This window comes from Pogona vitticeps, chromosome 5, assembly GCF_051106095.1.
Source record: "Pogona vitticeps strain Pit_001003342236 chromosome 5, PviZW2.1, whole genome shotgun sequence".
NCBI classification, from domain to species: Eukaryota; Metazoa; Chordata; class Lepidosauria; order Squamata; family Agamidae; genus Pogona; species Pogona vitticeps.
In genome coordinates, this window is record NC_135787.1 from 115,716,843 (window position 1) to 115,732,874 (window position 16,032).

The following is a 16,032-nucleotide window of genomic DNA, read 5'->3' on the forward strand; positions in this document are numbered from 1 at the left end:
AAAGTGAATGCAGTCATGGTAATGGTGCTACCAATTAAGTCCAGGACAGCTTCCTACATTCACCACTCACAAACACAAACATTCAGGTTGATACTACATTCCCAATGGTTAGGTAGGAAAAGGGACACATTCTGTGCCATTTTAGATTGTAATGGAAAATAAGAAGATGGATCATAAGCTTTCTGAGCAGGGATATCTTGCTGCAGATTGCTTGTGTTACCTGTATGATCCCTGTGAGCAAGGTCACGGCAACAGCTACTTTCACCCTCATGTCATCTTTGGCTGTAAAGCTATCAAGATCTGTGCTGTTGGTAGAGTTGGTGCCCACACTGTCAAACATTTCATCAGGTGCTTCTCTAACAACAACTCCGCCAATCATCAGGCTAATTACAGCAAATGTTCCTAAAAGAGTATGAATTCAGGGGAATGTGTGTTCATTATCATCCTCAAGGAAATCTAGATAAGCTTCCATATTTTGGCAGATCATAAAAGTTCAGCTCCTGAGAAGAAGGAATCTACAGTGCAATCTAAAGTAGGCCTTGAGTGCATGTGAGAGACATACCAGGTTTTTCCTTACATCCAAATCCCTGCTGAGTCCTGCCATTTAGAGCAAGAGGTATGGGGACAGCAGGTCCATATTTTGGTACCATATTATTCATTCTCAACTCCCTGTTCTAGGGCAGGGAATCTACACCAGCTCTATGCTGGCATATAAATGGAACCAATCCTGAGGTCTCTCTGGTGAATGAAGAGGCTCTGAATCTAGATTATAATGGGGAACATGAAGCCTTCAACAACAACTGTTTGCCACAGACAGCATGGCCAACTGTCAGGAGTTATGGCACTTGTAGTTCCAACAAATCCAGAGGTCCACACACTTCCTATCCTGATAAAGAGGACCTCTGGCTACCTCTGTTATGTCCCCAGAATGTTCTAGTTTCAGGGCAAAGCTTCATTCAAGAGGTTTTCTGGTGGGCATAACTAGGTCCTCTGCAACAGATGCATTTTGCCTGCCCCAGTAGACAGGCACCCCTATTCCCTCCAAACCTCCCTCAGACAACTATCAAAGGGAGTCAGAACTGGCCCATGCATCACCTTTCTTCTTAAACCGTTTATCCAGCAACATCAATGGAAGCTTGTGAAATCGTTGTAATATTTCCACTAGAATCAATGGGAAGCTTTTGGATACAGTAATGAGTAAAGAAGGTTGGATATATTTTATTGATATGATAATAGCTGAAAACCTGTGGGTGGGATTTGCCTGCACTACAAGAATCTTGTCACTGGCAGATTGCTGCAGATTAAAAGCATCCTTTTGCAAGTTCAGGGTCCATATGATCTTGTTGCATCATGTGCAAGCTGTGAATATTTCCAAAATCCAAAAGGAGGCCTTCCATCAGTCGCAATCTACTCCTGCTAATGAAGTCATTCCCAATGTGCTGGTGGAGCTGCATAACAGGATTTCTGTCAATATGAATAGTTTCCAAAGCATTGGAGTGTTCAGATTCCTTAATATCCATTATCTCATTAATGCAGAAAACAATCACATAAGTTATGGAATGTTATTATCTCCATATTACAGAACAAGGGCTCCAATCAAACCATGTAGTCAGTTGACAGCTGCGGAAGAGTGGAAGTATAGATCACTGATTCTTAGCCCAATCGTGTAACAGTACTACTATTCTGGGTCTCGTTGAAATTTAGCAGAGTACATCTACTTCAAACTAGTCACATTTTACATGCGCTGAAATTAATAGTGGTGTTAAAGCGTAATGGCTGTACAGTTAAGCTAAGGTCAAAGAAACCAAGATTTAATTTCCATGCAGCACTTTCTGTAGGTTTGTTATGGGACACATTATCTGTCCTCAACCTGCACCTGTAACTCAGCCATGACTGAAACAGGTAAACTTGACTTAAATGTCCTTTTTTAAAATGTTGCAATAAAAAAATAGAATGTTGGACAGTACATCTGCCCCCCCCCCCATGATTCTTTAAAAATCAGATTTAAAAATGGTTTTCAAAGAAAACAATGCTTATATGTTGAAAGATGTACCTATTGATATGTGTCTGGAGGTTCCAAAAAAAGTGTATAGAAAGACTGGATAAAATGAAGAATAGAGGCCAAATACTGGAGGCACCGCTGCCAGCAATGCATAAGCTAACCCTGGGAGGAGAGACAGACAAACAGAGAAGAAAAAGAGACATTAGAAGAATGTATAGATAATTTAAATGAAAATAAATAAACAAATTGGAAACATTACTGTTTCCAACTACAACTCCGAGAAAAATGTTCATACACGTCACATTAATACTAGGTATAAATGCGCAGAAGGTCAAATTTATAGGCCGTTTTATGTGTATATACTTGGTCAGCAACTCATTTTACAGAAGAGCCAGTTGCAGAAGGAGAAAGAAGGTGCTGGACCAGGGTTTCTCAGGAATGGAAAGGTTAAAACACTTCCTGAGTTGCCAAATTTCTGTGTGTATGAATTTCATTCTTATTTTTGAGTGGAAGAGCATCCAGTCATGGGAAAATAAACTTGAAAACTTAGGTTGTAAAATACAGGCACAGGTTGGTGTTGATTCGTTATTTAACCCTGCCTTTCTCCTTAAAAGGATCCAAGGCAGTTTACAACATTAAAAGTAAAATATTTAAAAGCTACAAACAGTAAATATACAAATATTTAAAAAGAATTAAACTAGTATCATATTAAAACAGTAAATAAAATCAATACTAAAAAAACCCTTTAAAAGCAACAGAACACAACAATCCAATTTGAAAAGTCCTCAGTGGGAACTACTGTATTTTTCTGTGTATAATATGCTACGTTTCCCTAAAATCGTTAGACTAAAAATTGAGGATCGTCTTATACACGGAAGTAAGCCAAGGAGAAAACCACACAGTTGCAAAACTGCCTATGTCTCTGCAAACCGTCTGCCTCCAGTCACCAGTGAAACTGCCAATAGATTGTCTCTGCAAACAGGTTTCTTCCAATCACGAGCCTCATGTAAATGACATAAACTGATGCGGAGGAGAGAGTGTAGCCAGTGCAACATTGACTGGTAAAGATCCCATAAAGATGTCAGAAAATAAAAAAGAAAATAAGCGAATGTCTTACTCTGCAAAATTCAAACTGAATGCAATCAGTTATGCCAGTGATGGCGAACCTATGGCACGCATGCCACAGCTGGCATGTAGAGCCCTCTCTGTGGGCATGAGAGCCATCAGGCTAGTGGCTAACCTAATCTCATGACAGCACTGACCCCTCCTCGGTTTCTCCCCCATTGCTGAGCCCTTCGCATCCCCTTGTGTGTGTGAGTTGAGCCCCTGTCTTTCCCTGTCAGCCATGCCCCTTTTTCTTTTGGCCCCTTTCTGGCCATGGCTACTTGCTTCCCTCTACGGAATCAGGAGTGAAGAAGCAACCGCAGCTGTTTTGTTTGTGTGTAAGTGACTAAGGGGAGAGAGCCTGCGAGAGGGACCAAGCTGGGCAGGCAGAGCCTGGGAGGAGGAAAGCAGCAACAGGGATTTCTAGCAACTTCTAGCCTTGTTCTGATTTGGGGAGCAGTTTCTTCACCCTACGCCCCCCTTCCCATGTTCCTCCATGGCGGACATGAGATGGAGCTGCTCCAGAAGCTCTTGAGTCATTGTGTCTCCAGTTCCAAGGAGAGTTCTAACTCCTCCGGAGACCAAGCACTCGTAACCATCCTTCTCCCTGGGGAGGGAAAAGAGGCAGAGCAAAGGGGGAGGGGTTGCCTGTGCTTCTCTCTCCATCTGACCAGAAGGGGGGGTACCCTACTACAGAGAAAGGAAGGAAGGAGAGGTGCGAGTGGCGGGGTGCAAGTTCTGAAGCCCATCCTCTTCAACCCCAGGTTGCCTCTGACCTATGGTAACCCTATGAATCAACGATCTCCAAAATGACCTGTCCTCAATTGTCCTGCTCAGCTTTTACAAACTCAAGCCTGTGGCTTTCTTTAGGGAGTCTATCCATCTCATATTTCACCTTCCTCTTTTCCTGCTGCCTTCAACCTTTCCTAGCATTAATGTCTTCTCTAGAGAATCCTGTCTTTTCAAGATGTGCCCAAGTAGGACAACAGTTTCATAATGTTTGCCTCAGAGATAGTGACAGTGCCTCATTATTCAGGTTTTATTGCAGTGTTGGCATTCTGAAATAAATAAATTGGTTTTATGTTGTAGTTTGAGCACTCGGGCTCAAAAAAGTTCACAATCACTGAGTTACGCAAACAAGGCTGAATGAAGTGATTTGCTTAGCTAAGTGTGATGCATAATATCATAGCCCTGGTATGTAAACGTTGCCTAATTACTAAAATGTGTTCCTTTCTAATGTTTAAAATATTGATTTCTGAATTTTGGGTTAGAAAATGGGGGCATCTTATACACAGAAAATATGGTACACCTTATTCTGATTTTTTTTAAAAAAATTGGAATAGTAATCAAAACCGAAATATTTTGCTACAGTTGAATTTTGCCCTTCCTCCAAAGAATTCAAGGCAGCCATACATTTTTCCCACCCCTCGCAACCCAAAGATTTATATTCAAGTGGGAACTGGATCTTGATTTTTCATGGGCACGTTTACCACATTAACTGTTCTGGCTACCATAGAGATGAATCTCAAGACTATAATATAAAATATTAGTTGTCTATTACACTCCTTTGTATGGCCCTTGTACCATTTCAGTTTTCACAATGGAAACCGTTTGGTTTCAGACTACCCTCTATGAGGAAAAATAAAATAAAAATCAAGAATGAGTGTTAAATCACTGTCTCAGAAAAAAAGTTAGCCTTCACTCTGTAGTTGTAACCTTCAAAATTTTCCCACATGGGCATATTTGAACAAGATATTTCTTGCAGGAGAACTGAGGAAGTACAGTTTCATAGGAAGAACGCATTATCTCACTGCCACAAAAAATGTCCTTCATGACTGTTTTAAGGTTTCCATAACAAAAAAGATAAACTTTACTAACCTTGAGGAAGCTGCATGACCCCAGTGCTTATACCTGAGATAATGTCTCCCAGCAAATAATCTTTCACTGGATATCGGGGGAGCCATTTAAAAATTGGGAAAAACCTACAGAGAACAGATTTGACTGTCTTGGAAGAACAACTGAAAAAGAAAAGAAAAAGGTACAATCAGCTAAAAAAAGCATTGACAAAAGATACTTCTTATCCTAGAAAGTATACTGCACCAAGTAGAGGAGCCAGACCTAGCCTTCAAAGCAATCTTGCCCAGCCAGGTGCCCTCCAAATGTTTTGGACTAAATCCAGGTTCTTGATGATAATGGGAGCTGTAGTCAGACACAACTGCCGGGCACCATGCTGGGAAGGTTGCTACAGAATAAGTTAAGCATGGAGTTCACAACACAATCCTATGCAGATTTACTCAACAGTAAGACCTATTATGTCAAGTGTGACTTATTCTTTGGTACGTGCAGATAAGATTGCAGTCTGGTCTTGTAATCATGTGCATGGTTACTCAAAAATCAGTTCTATTGTATTCAGAGGGACTTATTGACAGGTAAGCAGGCACCCTTAGGAAAACAGCCACAGTCATTAATTCAAAGTATTTTATACAATACAGAACTAAAAATTATCATAATTTTACCTTTTTATATATTTACTTTAATCATCACACACACGTTTTTATTGAATAAGTCATCAGGCCGTTTCAAAATTACATAGCAAAACATATAAATATAAATAAATGTATAAAATGGTAATAAACAAGAATACATGTGCATGAAGTTACCTTTAAAACAACTATTTAAAACAAACCCCACTGACACTCCAGGTAATCTCTTAGTGGTTATAATATACCTAATTAGTGAACCTCTTTAATGCAAATGTACATGTAGATTATAAATATACTCTTTGGTAGAGTAAATCTGGCCCATTATCTCCCTTTAATCTGCCACTGAATTGGCCAACTATTTCTCTTTAATCTGCCAGAATAAATGTATTTTAAAGGCTGGAAAAAATGCTCACTTTGCTGCTAGAGGGAAGACAAGCAGCAATATATTTCAACCAAACTAAGGAGGTAAATCTAAGCCAAAACATTATTAAAAACATCCTAATGATAACAATACATCTATTTGACCTAGAATACCAAATAACACTAAGCTAAAGCTGACGATGTATTCTCGAAGAATACCAACACTAAGCTAAAGCTGGTGAGTTCAGTCACTTTTAACGAAATATGCTATTACTCTTAACAGATAACTTCTCAATAATGTTGCATTCCTTATGATTAAGTGATTATCATTATCACCATCTACTTATACAATTCTCTACTTCACAAGAATGAAAGGACCAGTCCGAGCAATTTAACATTACCAAGGCAGTTTGGACAAGTAGATAAAATCAGTAAACCCTAGACTACATATTCTGGAGATAAATATGGCACTGTCTGCTTAGGAATGAAAGAGTGGGAGTGAGTCCTTCCTCCTAATTATTTCTGTTACTCTGAATACATTGATAATGAAAAACTAAAATATTTGGAAAAGATTAAGACCGCAATGTCAACAAATTGTTTAAGATAAGTTTTTTAATTTAAAAAAACCATGAAGGATGTGATTAGAGATGGTGGGTCTCCCCAGTCAGCTGCTGAGTAGTTGGCTGTGTGGGGAGGTGGGGAAGTGCCGGCTGGGCTACTTCCACGATTGGCGCAGTGTGAGTAATGATGGCCTGCACAGCAAGTGGTAAGTTAACTGGCCTGTTCTGGAGAGAGGGTCTGGTTTTTCCAGGCACCTGTGGTGCTGATATTTGTATTCGTATCCTTGGAGATATAAATACGAATATCCCATATGTAAATGCACTCTTTTGCACAATCTTCCACTTATATTTTGAAAAAGCGAGTCTCAGGAAGGGAATCATCATCATCATTGATGATGATTACATTGCACTTCTTATTTCTCAGCACTGCTGGTGCATAAGGGTGGAATATGGGATCAAACCATTCCAGGGAAGTTAGGCTAGCTCCATCTTTCCTTTCCTTCCGCAAGCAGGCATAGACCTTTCTCTTCAGGCAGGGTTTTCCTTAATGACTGGTTGTCTGAGAGATATTTAAAATGGATTGTTGTGTTCTGTTGTTTTAAAAGTGTGTTGGACAGTGTCACCGGAGCTACCAACATGAATCTGACCCAACTCCGGGAGGCAGTGGAAGACACGACTAAACGACTAAATAACTAAACAACAATAAAATTTATTTTATTTCCTATTTTTAATATAATACCTTAATTAATTTAAAATATTTATATATTTACTGTTTCTAGCTTTTGAATATCATATTTTAATGATGTGAGCCACCTTGGGTCCCTTTTGGGGGGAAGGCGGGACAGAAACAAATGAACAAACAGACAGGAGTCAAGTCCTAAAAATTTGTGGGTAAGATGACATTTTTGCAAAATCATTGATTTAGAATTTCAGAAAGCTAATTAGCAGCTCTTGGCAACTGTTTTAAAATGGTAACCACAGTTTGTTCAAATTAGTGTGGAAAGGAGGTTGATCTGATCTTGTTTCCATATTATTTTAATTTCTTGCAAATTTTTGTACTTTCTGTATATCTGAGGTTGCTTGTTGATGGAACTCTCACTTCTATAAGGTAAATTTTCCTTTTCTGCTTATTCAGAAGTATAATATCTGGTTTGATAAAATCATCTCTTTTATCTGTGATAGTCTGCTTGTCTCAGTATAGCAGCACATTTCATTTTCTTGCCAGCTTGCTGTTGATGTTGCTTTTTTGAACCAGCTCTCCCAACCCACCTCTTCCACAGGGATGAACAACTTCCAGAAGACGAAGGGTCATACCCCCCCCACCCAAAGAACCCTGGAGGGTTGAAACCATTCCTATTCCCTACACAGTAAAAAAAAACTTTTTAAAAGGCTCTGTTTTACTGAAAAAAGCTCCACCTCATGCCCTAGTGCCCTTCATCTTTTTTTAATTACAAAAACTGGGAGTGGAGACAGAGGTGCCCCCCCCGCACCTCTCTCTCTTTCTGGGTGTTGTCTCAGGTTGGCTACCGTCATGATCTCTTGCTAGGCACATCGAAACATGGCAAAATTGCTTTCCATTGCTTCCTCAGAGGGCACAAGTTGACTTTCTGAGGTAAATTTTAAAATACATTTAAAAACAAAATAGGGTAGGGTGCTGGATTCCCACATTTAAGAGATGTACTTGCTCTCCAGGATACACTTTTCCTTCCTCTGTCTTCCACTGAGAAGTGACAGATTATCACAGGTTTTCTGTATGCTTCAAAAAGCAAGAGCTTGTATTCCAAATTCCAGGGATATTGGGAAGTCTTTGAGTCTAAGTGCCAAGTACAAGTCTTTGGCATCAAGTCCCAAGTCTGAGTCTTTGACCCCAAGCCACAAGTCCAAGTTCCTCTGAAAATCAAACATTTCCCCCCAGAAAAAAGGGAGGAGTGAGTGGGTTCTGAATCACGAGTTGATTCCAAGTCACTGAAAAACAAACAAACCCCAAGCCGCGTTGAGTTGCCGGTGCGATTTAAGTCCAACTTGACAGCGAGTCCCAAGACTCAAGTCCCCATCGCCACTAAATTACTAGGAGAAGAGTGAGTCTTACAGGCCCCTGTGTCACCCATGCCTCGGGAGATGGGGTCCCTCTGCAACACTGTGGGGCTAGTACCTGGGTTTGCAAGGGCAATCAAAAGTGTTGCTTCTCAACTGGTTTCTACCAACAGTAGTTTTTGCTGGACTTAAGTCCGTTCTTTACAGAAGAGCAGTTAAGAAGCCAAGCCCAAACTGTTTAAGAATGTCTACTATGCATAAAGAAGACTGAATGTCCTACCGACAAGAACGTGCTATCTTCTGACTGAGGGGCAGGGATGTTGTTTCCTTCTTGTGAAGTTGCTCTTGTAAGTTTCCTCGGTTATACACTCGTCGCTCCACGCAATACATCTGCTCTGATGCATGGCATATTTCATGTTCTCCAGCATGTTCCATGGTACATTTCAGTGAAAAGGAAGAAAAGAGAACCTGCTCTTTGCCGAGGCTATAAAAATATACACATATGAAAAGGACCGTTAGAGAAACACTTTCCGGGAGGAGGGGGAATAATAATATCTCAAAATGTTGCTGCAAAAGAAGGAATGCAACAAAGATACCATCCCATTTCAGTGGCCACTTATGAACAATGGCACAGGAGATCAAGAAGCCAAAATATGCAGCTCAGGATGCCAACATACCTATTGTCAGTTCAGCTGGATCGTCAGCTGGATAACTTCAAGCTACTACTCCTATGAGAGAGAATCGGGAAGGGAAGAGACATACAGAGATGATGTTACATGCGTATTTTTGATCCAGTTAAATTTGACCCTCCTCAAAATACAAGAAATGCTGTATTTTGAGAGAAGGAGGAGGGAGAGAAGTCAAAGAGCCCATCGTACAACCTGGTGACAGCTCTGCCCACTGTCCACCCATAGCCAACATCTCTACGAAACAGAATCAGAAGAGGAGGGATGAAAGGTACAGATAAAATCATAAAAGGCTGATTCAGTTGGAGTGCTTCAACTCTCTCACAGCTGAAGATGTGTAAGACAAATTGTCCTGTGTGATAAAAACCTGAAGAAAATAGGATGCAAAAATTCTACTACAAAAATTTTACCCAGAGACCTGTGGGCAGCATATAAGTTAGATACATAAATAAATAAATGGATAAATAAATAAATTTATGTCTGTTCCTTGCTTACTCGTAGCTCATCCTTCTCTCTCTCCCTTCCCCCAGATTCAAAGGAAATATCTCACCCTTCTTTATTTGTAATAGGATGTTGCCTAATACATCCAGAAGCTACTATATAGGCAGATGACATAATTACACATTGTCTTTGTTGTTGTTGTTTCTATGGGTGATTTCCCTCCCTCCTTACTTGAGCATTTTAAAGTTTGGTGTTATAGAATATTCCCCTGTTTTCACTTATCCCACAATAAAACATAAAATGGGGTGTAGAAAACCCCTTTGCTTGTTTGAATAAACTACATTCATACTATAGATCATACTAGGAGGGACAGTGTAAGCCAGCGTTCCTGACGTCGGGGGAGTTGCCTGCAATATCTGCCATCCCCAGGCACGGGGTGAGAGACGTGTCTGGGAGAATTTCTGGCCTGCACTCCCCGGCCTTTTTCAGGACTGGGACCCTGCTGCTACTGCTCCTGCTGCTTCAGGCCACCCCACCCCCTTCCATAACATCAGCCACCTGGCTGGGAGGGAGGGAGGCCATAAAAGCCGGAAGCCTGGCCCTGGGTGGTATGCCATGTATATTATTTGCATGCACTGTATATGGTTTATTTTTCTTTTATTACGTATTTGATTTATTTGTATTATTATTAACTGTATTCAATTTATGTTTATTTACTTTATGTATATCATTTTTGTGCACTGTCTTACGGTATATGTTTAATTTTCTTTTTTGTTATTTGACCTAGTTGTATTAAGTTAATCTTTTTTAAAAAATTTTCTTTTCTCCTTTTCCCCTCCTTTCCTGCTTTTCTCCCCCCCTTTCTTTTTCCCTCCCTTCCTTCCCCCTCTGACATGGAATGGACGGCCTGCCCTCCCAGCGAGGGCCCCCAAAACATTTCTGTGGTCACGGGTAGAGATTAGATTAGACCACTGTAATGCGCTCTACGTGGGGCTCCCTTTGAGGCTGCTGCGGAAACTACAGGTGGTGCAGAATGCGGCAGCCAGATTACTTAGTGGAGTGAGGAAATTCCAACATATCTCACCCACTCTGGCCGCATTGCATTGGCTGCCCATACGATTCCGCATCGACTTGAAAGTGCTGTCGCTTACGTACAAAGCCCTAAACGGTTTAGGGCCTCGATATCTGGCGGAACGCCTACTCCCACCAAGTTCTACCCGTGTCACTCGTGCGAGCCAGGAGGTGAGGTTGAGGAGCCTAACGCCGAGGGAGGTCCGGAAGGAGAAGACAAGAAATCGGGCCTTCTCGGCGGTGGCTCCTCGCCTCTGGAACAATCTCCCTCCTGAGATTCGCGGGTCTCCCTCGCTGGGTATCTTTAAGAAACAATTGAAGACATGGATGTTTGGGCAGGCCTTTCCATCATATTCCTCTTGACCTCCTTCTTCCCTCTTTACTGTTTCTGTTTTGCACTCTATGTAATTGTATTGTAGTGTTTTTACTAATTAGAATTGTTTATTTATATTGTTACTGTATTTTATTGTTGTTAGCTGCCTAGAGTGGTCCTCACCGACCAGATAGGCAGGGTATAAATTAAATAAATAAATAAATAAATAATATTCTCAAAACACCTTTACATAGAAAAGCTGCAGTAAGAATTACCTTAATCAAATATATCTTTAAAGCTTCATTCTGACTATGGGCTAATTCATACTTTCCTGCTCCGGATTCCAATAACCAATGCCTAACTTCAGAACATGCACATAACATGCCAATCATAAATAGTAAATACACAAATTTTGTTTTTTGACTACGTCTCTGAGAAATTCCTAGATAGCCATGATGCTTATAGAATTCTGGGTTTTCTGCTATAAAACCACAAATCTGCACACTTGTAATTTAATTATCGCTCTGCAAGCACAGCACATGTAAGAATTGCACAGTGATCATTTCCTGATCATAATAGAAACTGAAGAAGAAATGAGTCAGATATGCACTGCCATTCTCACTTGTAATGTCACAGTGTGTATCTTGTAGTTGGTTGTCTACTCCTGAGAACAAAAAAGCAACGGAAAGGGAATTACAACAATGCTGTGTTACTCAATAACTTTATGCTTTATCTGATCACTACCTCACTCCTACACAGAGAATCTGTTGTTCAGTCATTACAATGTAATAATCAGATTGAATATATAAAAAATAGGAATTTGACTGGACTATAGAAAATCATCAGAAAGGGAGCTGATGATATAAGAAATACATAGCCATTAATGGTTGGCAGCAATTTTCCTTATGTTACTTAATACGGAAGAGTTTTTAGTAAATGGCTGCCAGGAATTTATCATACAGGCCGACAATCAGATGGCAATCATGATTATCTTAGAACTGTAGATCCGGAACGGACTTGAGTCCAGCCACCGTCAATGAGGCATAGTGGGGAATAAAACTCCCTGTCTCTGGCTCAGCAGCCAGATACCTAAACTAAGCTGTCCAGCAGTTAATATACAATAGCACAGCTTCACTGAACCAGGGGAGAATTTGAGTGTAGAATGATTTCAATCCCTTAGTTTTCCTGTGAAAGAAAATATAAGCAACCAAAATCTACTCTTCGGCAATCTCAATATACAATAGGAAAACAAAGCACCTGAACTGACAGCAGTAAAAGCTATGAAACATACTCTTTATCAGAGAGATAAAAGCTACTGAGTGTTTCTAAGAGGCTGTACACAAGAGAGTTAAGTACTGTTGGTCCTTAAGTCTGAGTGATAAAAGTCAAGCTCCAAAAGAAATTATTGCCATTATCAAATTCAAAGCTTTTAGAAGAATACATTGCATACAGTACTACAAAGTAATTCCACCTGGGAATTTGTGCAAGTGTATAGGCAAGCTTGCCTCTAGTACCCAAAGCAAAGGCCTGTTATAGTCACTGACCGACTCTTCTTCCAATAAGCTAAAAGCTCAGAACAACTAGCTGGCACTTTTACACATGGGACATACTGGCTAGGTGGTGACCACTGACAGTTGGGGGGGAGTCATCTATGTTTTTGAACAAGACACCCATTAGAGGTGTCCACCTAAGCAGAATACACCTGCATGGGTAAAGGAAGGCACCTGAAAGAAGCGTGGGGAGGGGAGGTATCTTGAGTTTGCTTGGTCTGAGTGAGACCTGATACAGATCCCAAAGATTGTATCAGACAGATGTGTAGGAATACCTTGTATCTACGTGTGCTTAGTTTACCAATTAGTAAATAAAGAAAACATTACTGTACAAGGATGTAGTAAATTTCTACCTCTTTCTTGTCTAGAGGAAAGTAACCTGGGTACTGTTGCAATTTCTCAAAACTCGGAAACATAAAAGAAACACACCATTGGACATTCATAACTTTAGCATTTCTGCAGTTCTGAGCTGTTGCATGAAAAGGATATATGATGTATCCCCCAAAGAAGGACCTTACTATCTTTGGCTTCAAGTCATTATATCATTTATGTAGACTGTTTGTCTGGTACAAGCTGCTCCCTGAAACTCTTCAGGATCCTTTCTCTCCTAGAGTGGACTCCCAAGGCAAAACCACCATCTCTGCACATGCACATTTCAGTTAAAAAAAGATACCAAATGCACTTCTAAGGGGGCCTTCTCGCCAGCGCACCGGGTGGGTGGGCACAGGCAGGAAGGAGAGCCCCGGCTAGGGCTCTGCTGGGCAAAGAGCCCAGCTGGCCTGGTACGCCGCCTTCCCCCCCCCCACTTTGGAGGCAAGGAGGGCAGGTGGGTGCCCTGTGCAGTTCCTCGCCAGTGCTTGCTCTCCCCGCGATGGAACACCCGCCTACACACAGCATTGTCAGAAATAAAATGCCTGGGGGTAAAATGCCTGCCGCAACCATCCTCATTACCCCCAGGATTTTCATTTTTACCCCATTTGGGGTAATTTACCTCTGTTCCCTGACCACTGCTCTAAGTGGTACACCAAGTCTCTAAGCAGACTCAAGCCCATGTCTGCTGAGTCTCCAGCTAGATTCAGTTACCACAGAATAAAAATGGAGCTCCCAATGTAAGAAGATGTCTGTTTGTGCTAACAAAAGTTTGCTCCACATTTTGCAAAATTAGCTTGCTTTTGTTTTGTGCCTGGTTACTAAGAGATAAACACAGGCTTCATTTGCAAGTGTAAACTTCAAAGGGAAATGTACCATGCCTGACTCTCTAACAGATGTACCACACTGCCAAATATTCATCCACATATTACAACTTTACATTTAATTATGTATACACCTCACATTTGTAAGTTACATTCACCCCTAAAATATATGTATGAAATGGACTGAGATGCAGGAAAGACATGCAAAAATCAGATGCGTAAAGGATAATTTACTTTGTAGTTTGAAATAAGAGAAAAGCTATTTATGCTAAACAATCAATATTATTTTCCTTAAACAAATTAAAATGAGACACAGCAAACTTAACTTATCTTGCAATATTCTGAGGAATTAATACAGTTTGTTTTTAAAAGCACCAATAATTTACAATTGCATTCCCAGGCTGAGTCAGCCTGTACAATAAACATGCCAGAATCAAAAATCTTCACCCTCTTACTCCAGACCATAAGGATTAGTCATTGGAGTAGCCACAGTCATATATTTCAACATGTTCTCTTTCTGTTCTTATATTCATTTTAGGATAAACCTCTGTTGGGTTACAAAGTCCCAGCCAGTCACTGTTGCAAGTATTGACCAATGGTAAAAATGCTTACAGACAGCGTGCTATTCTGTACGTCCAGGAAAAAAAAGTGGAAAAAAGCAGTCCTGCAACAAACCCTCAGAGTCTTCGCTGAAAGCTGCTTCCTTTACACTTAAATTCACAGAAGACACTATGTGTTCTGATAAATGCTCCTTCCCTGAGCGCTCAGAGATTCTCAGCCACATCATAACAGACTTTCCATTATATAACTGAGAATCTTGATAATTTTGGGATTTGGGCCTAAATTAACAACCGTTATTTTCATAGGCAGAATATCTTGGTTATTTTAAAATACAACCTATCAAGCATAACTATCATAGGTCATTTGTGGATCATGTTCACGTTACTCTGTCCATACTGTAAATTCTGAATACCGCCCACGGTGGAGATCTGGAGGCTTTCACAAGAAATACGGTATCTTTTTTTCAACACTTCTACTGTCTCTCCCCCAACTTTCACCCCACCACATGCACACACACCTTTTTTTATTCCCTCCAAGTTTAAAATGCAGCTTGGAGACTCCCATGACAAGGCGAGTTAGGAAATAAGCACACACCAAAAAGGGATTCGTGTGTAGGTTTTGAGTTGAATAATCATTGTGTGCTGTCAAGTCAATTCTGACTTAAAGAGACCTTTTCCAGAGTTTTCTAGGTAGAGAGTACTCATAAGTGCTTTACCATTTCCTTTTTCTCAAGGCACCCTGGGACTGGGCATCTTGCCCAAGGGTACACAGGCTGGCCTATCTAGGATGCATAGTGTGGAATCAAACTTCCAGTCTCTGGCTCTGCAGCTAGATTGCTAACTTACTGAGCTAAACTTACATCGTAAGCTAAACGTACTGATGCAAAACTCCAGTGTCTATACAGATACTTTGAACACTTCTGAAGTACTGTATATTCTGGGCCAATTTGGATGTAGATTTTTCCATACTAGAAGTAACTGAAAGCTCCTGATTAATGGTAGGAGAAAAATCATGAACACCTTCTTGATCTCCTTGGTGGAAAAGAAGGGGCAAAACCATTGACACCAAAACAATGGCCACCACATATTCAAAGGTTCTATGCAGTCAACCTTTGATTTTCAGTCAGAAGTTAGTTTAATGAAGAGATTCTACTACAGAATAACAAAGCATGTAAGAAACTGAAGAGTAAGATACAAAAATGAATAAAATAAAATAAATTCGCGAAGGCGTTCACGGCCGGGATCTAATGGTTGTTCTGGTTTTTTCGGGCTCTTTGGCAACCTGTCCTCTGAAGATGCCAGCCACAGAGACTGGCGAAACGTCAGGAAGAACAACCTTCAGAAAATGGCCAAAGGGCCCGAAAAACCCAGAACAACCAAAATAAAATAAACCTGCATACATTTCCCCAAGGAATGGGCTTTATTATTTCATGAGACATGCCACAAAACATGATTCTAAGACCCTTCATGAGCCCAGGAACACATCAAGATGTTCTGGGACAGTGTCTGTATGCTCTCACACAGATATGAATTGTTTCTGTTAATTTGTTTCAATTATGTAAGTTTACATAACTGAAACAGATGATATATCTGAGATGAAATTTTTTTGCCACCACTGCAGACATACTGTATATCCAAAAACTGTCCTGGTTTTTATGCTTGTAACCCTCTTCCA

The 16,032-nt window shown here is 40.5% G+C and overlaps 1 protein-coding gene across 5 annotated transcripts in view; it reads right to left on the reverse strand.

The window, feature by feature from the left end:
• Positions 1-16,032, reverse strand: part of SLC26A5 (solute carrier family 26 member 5) — a 47,850-nt gene that overhangs the window by 24,571 nt on the left and 7,247 nt on the right. For 3 of the 5 annotated variants that reach the window (XR_012087462.2, XM_073000694.2, XM_078394336.1), the window contains exons 2-6: positions 9,221-9,271; positions 8,824-9,027; positions 4,985-5,124; positions 2,054-2,164; positions 221-402 (exon numbers count right to left, since the gene is read on the reverse strand). Coding sequence is in view for 4 of the 5 variants with exons in the window: in XM_073000694.2 (XP_072856795.2) it covers positions 221-402; positions 2,054-2,164; positions 4,985-5,124; positions 8,824-8,978 (588 nt within the window). In the remaining variant the exon portion in view is untranslated. Of the gene's footprint in view, positions 1-220; positions 403-2,053; positions 2,165-4,984; positions 5,125-8,823; positions 9,028-9,220; positions 9,272-14,409; positions 14,742-16,032 lie in introns of those variants that run through there. The other 2 variants (XM_078394335.1, XM_073000697.2) reach the window with 2 other exon arrangements.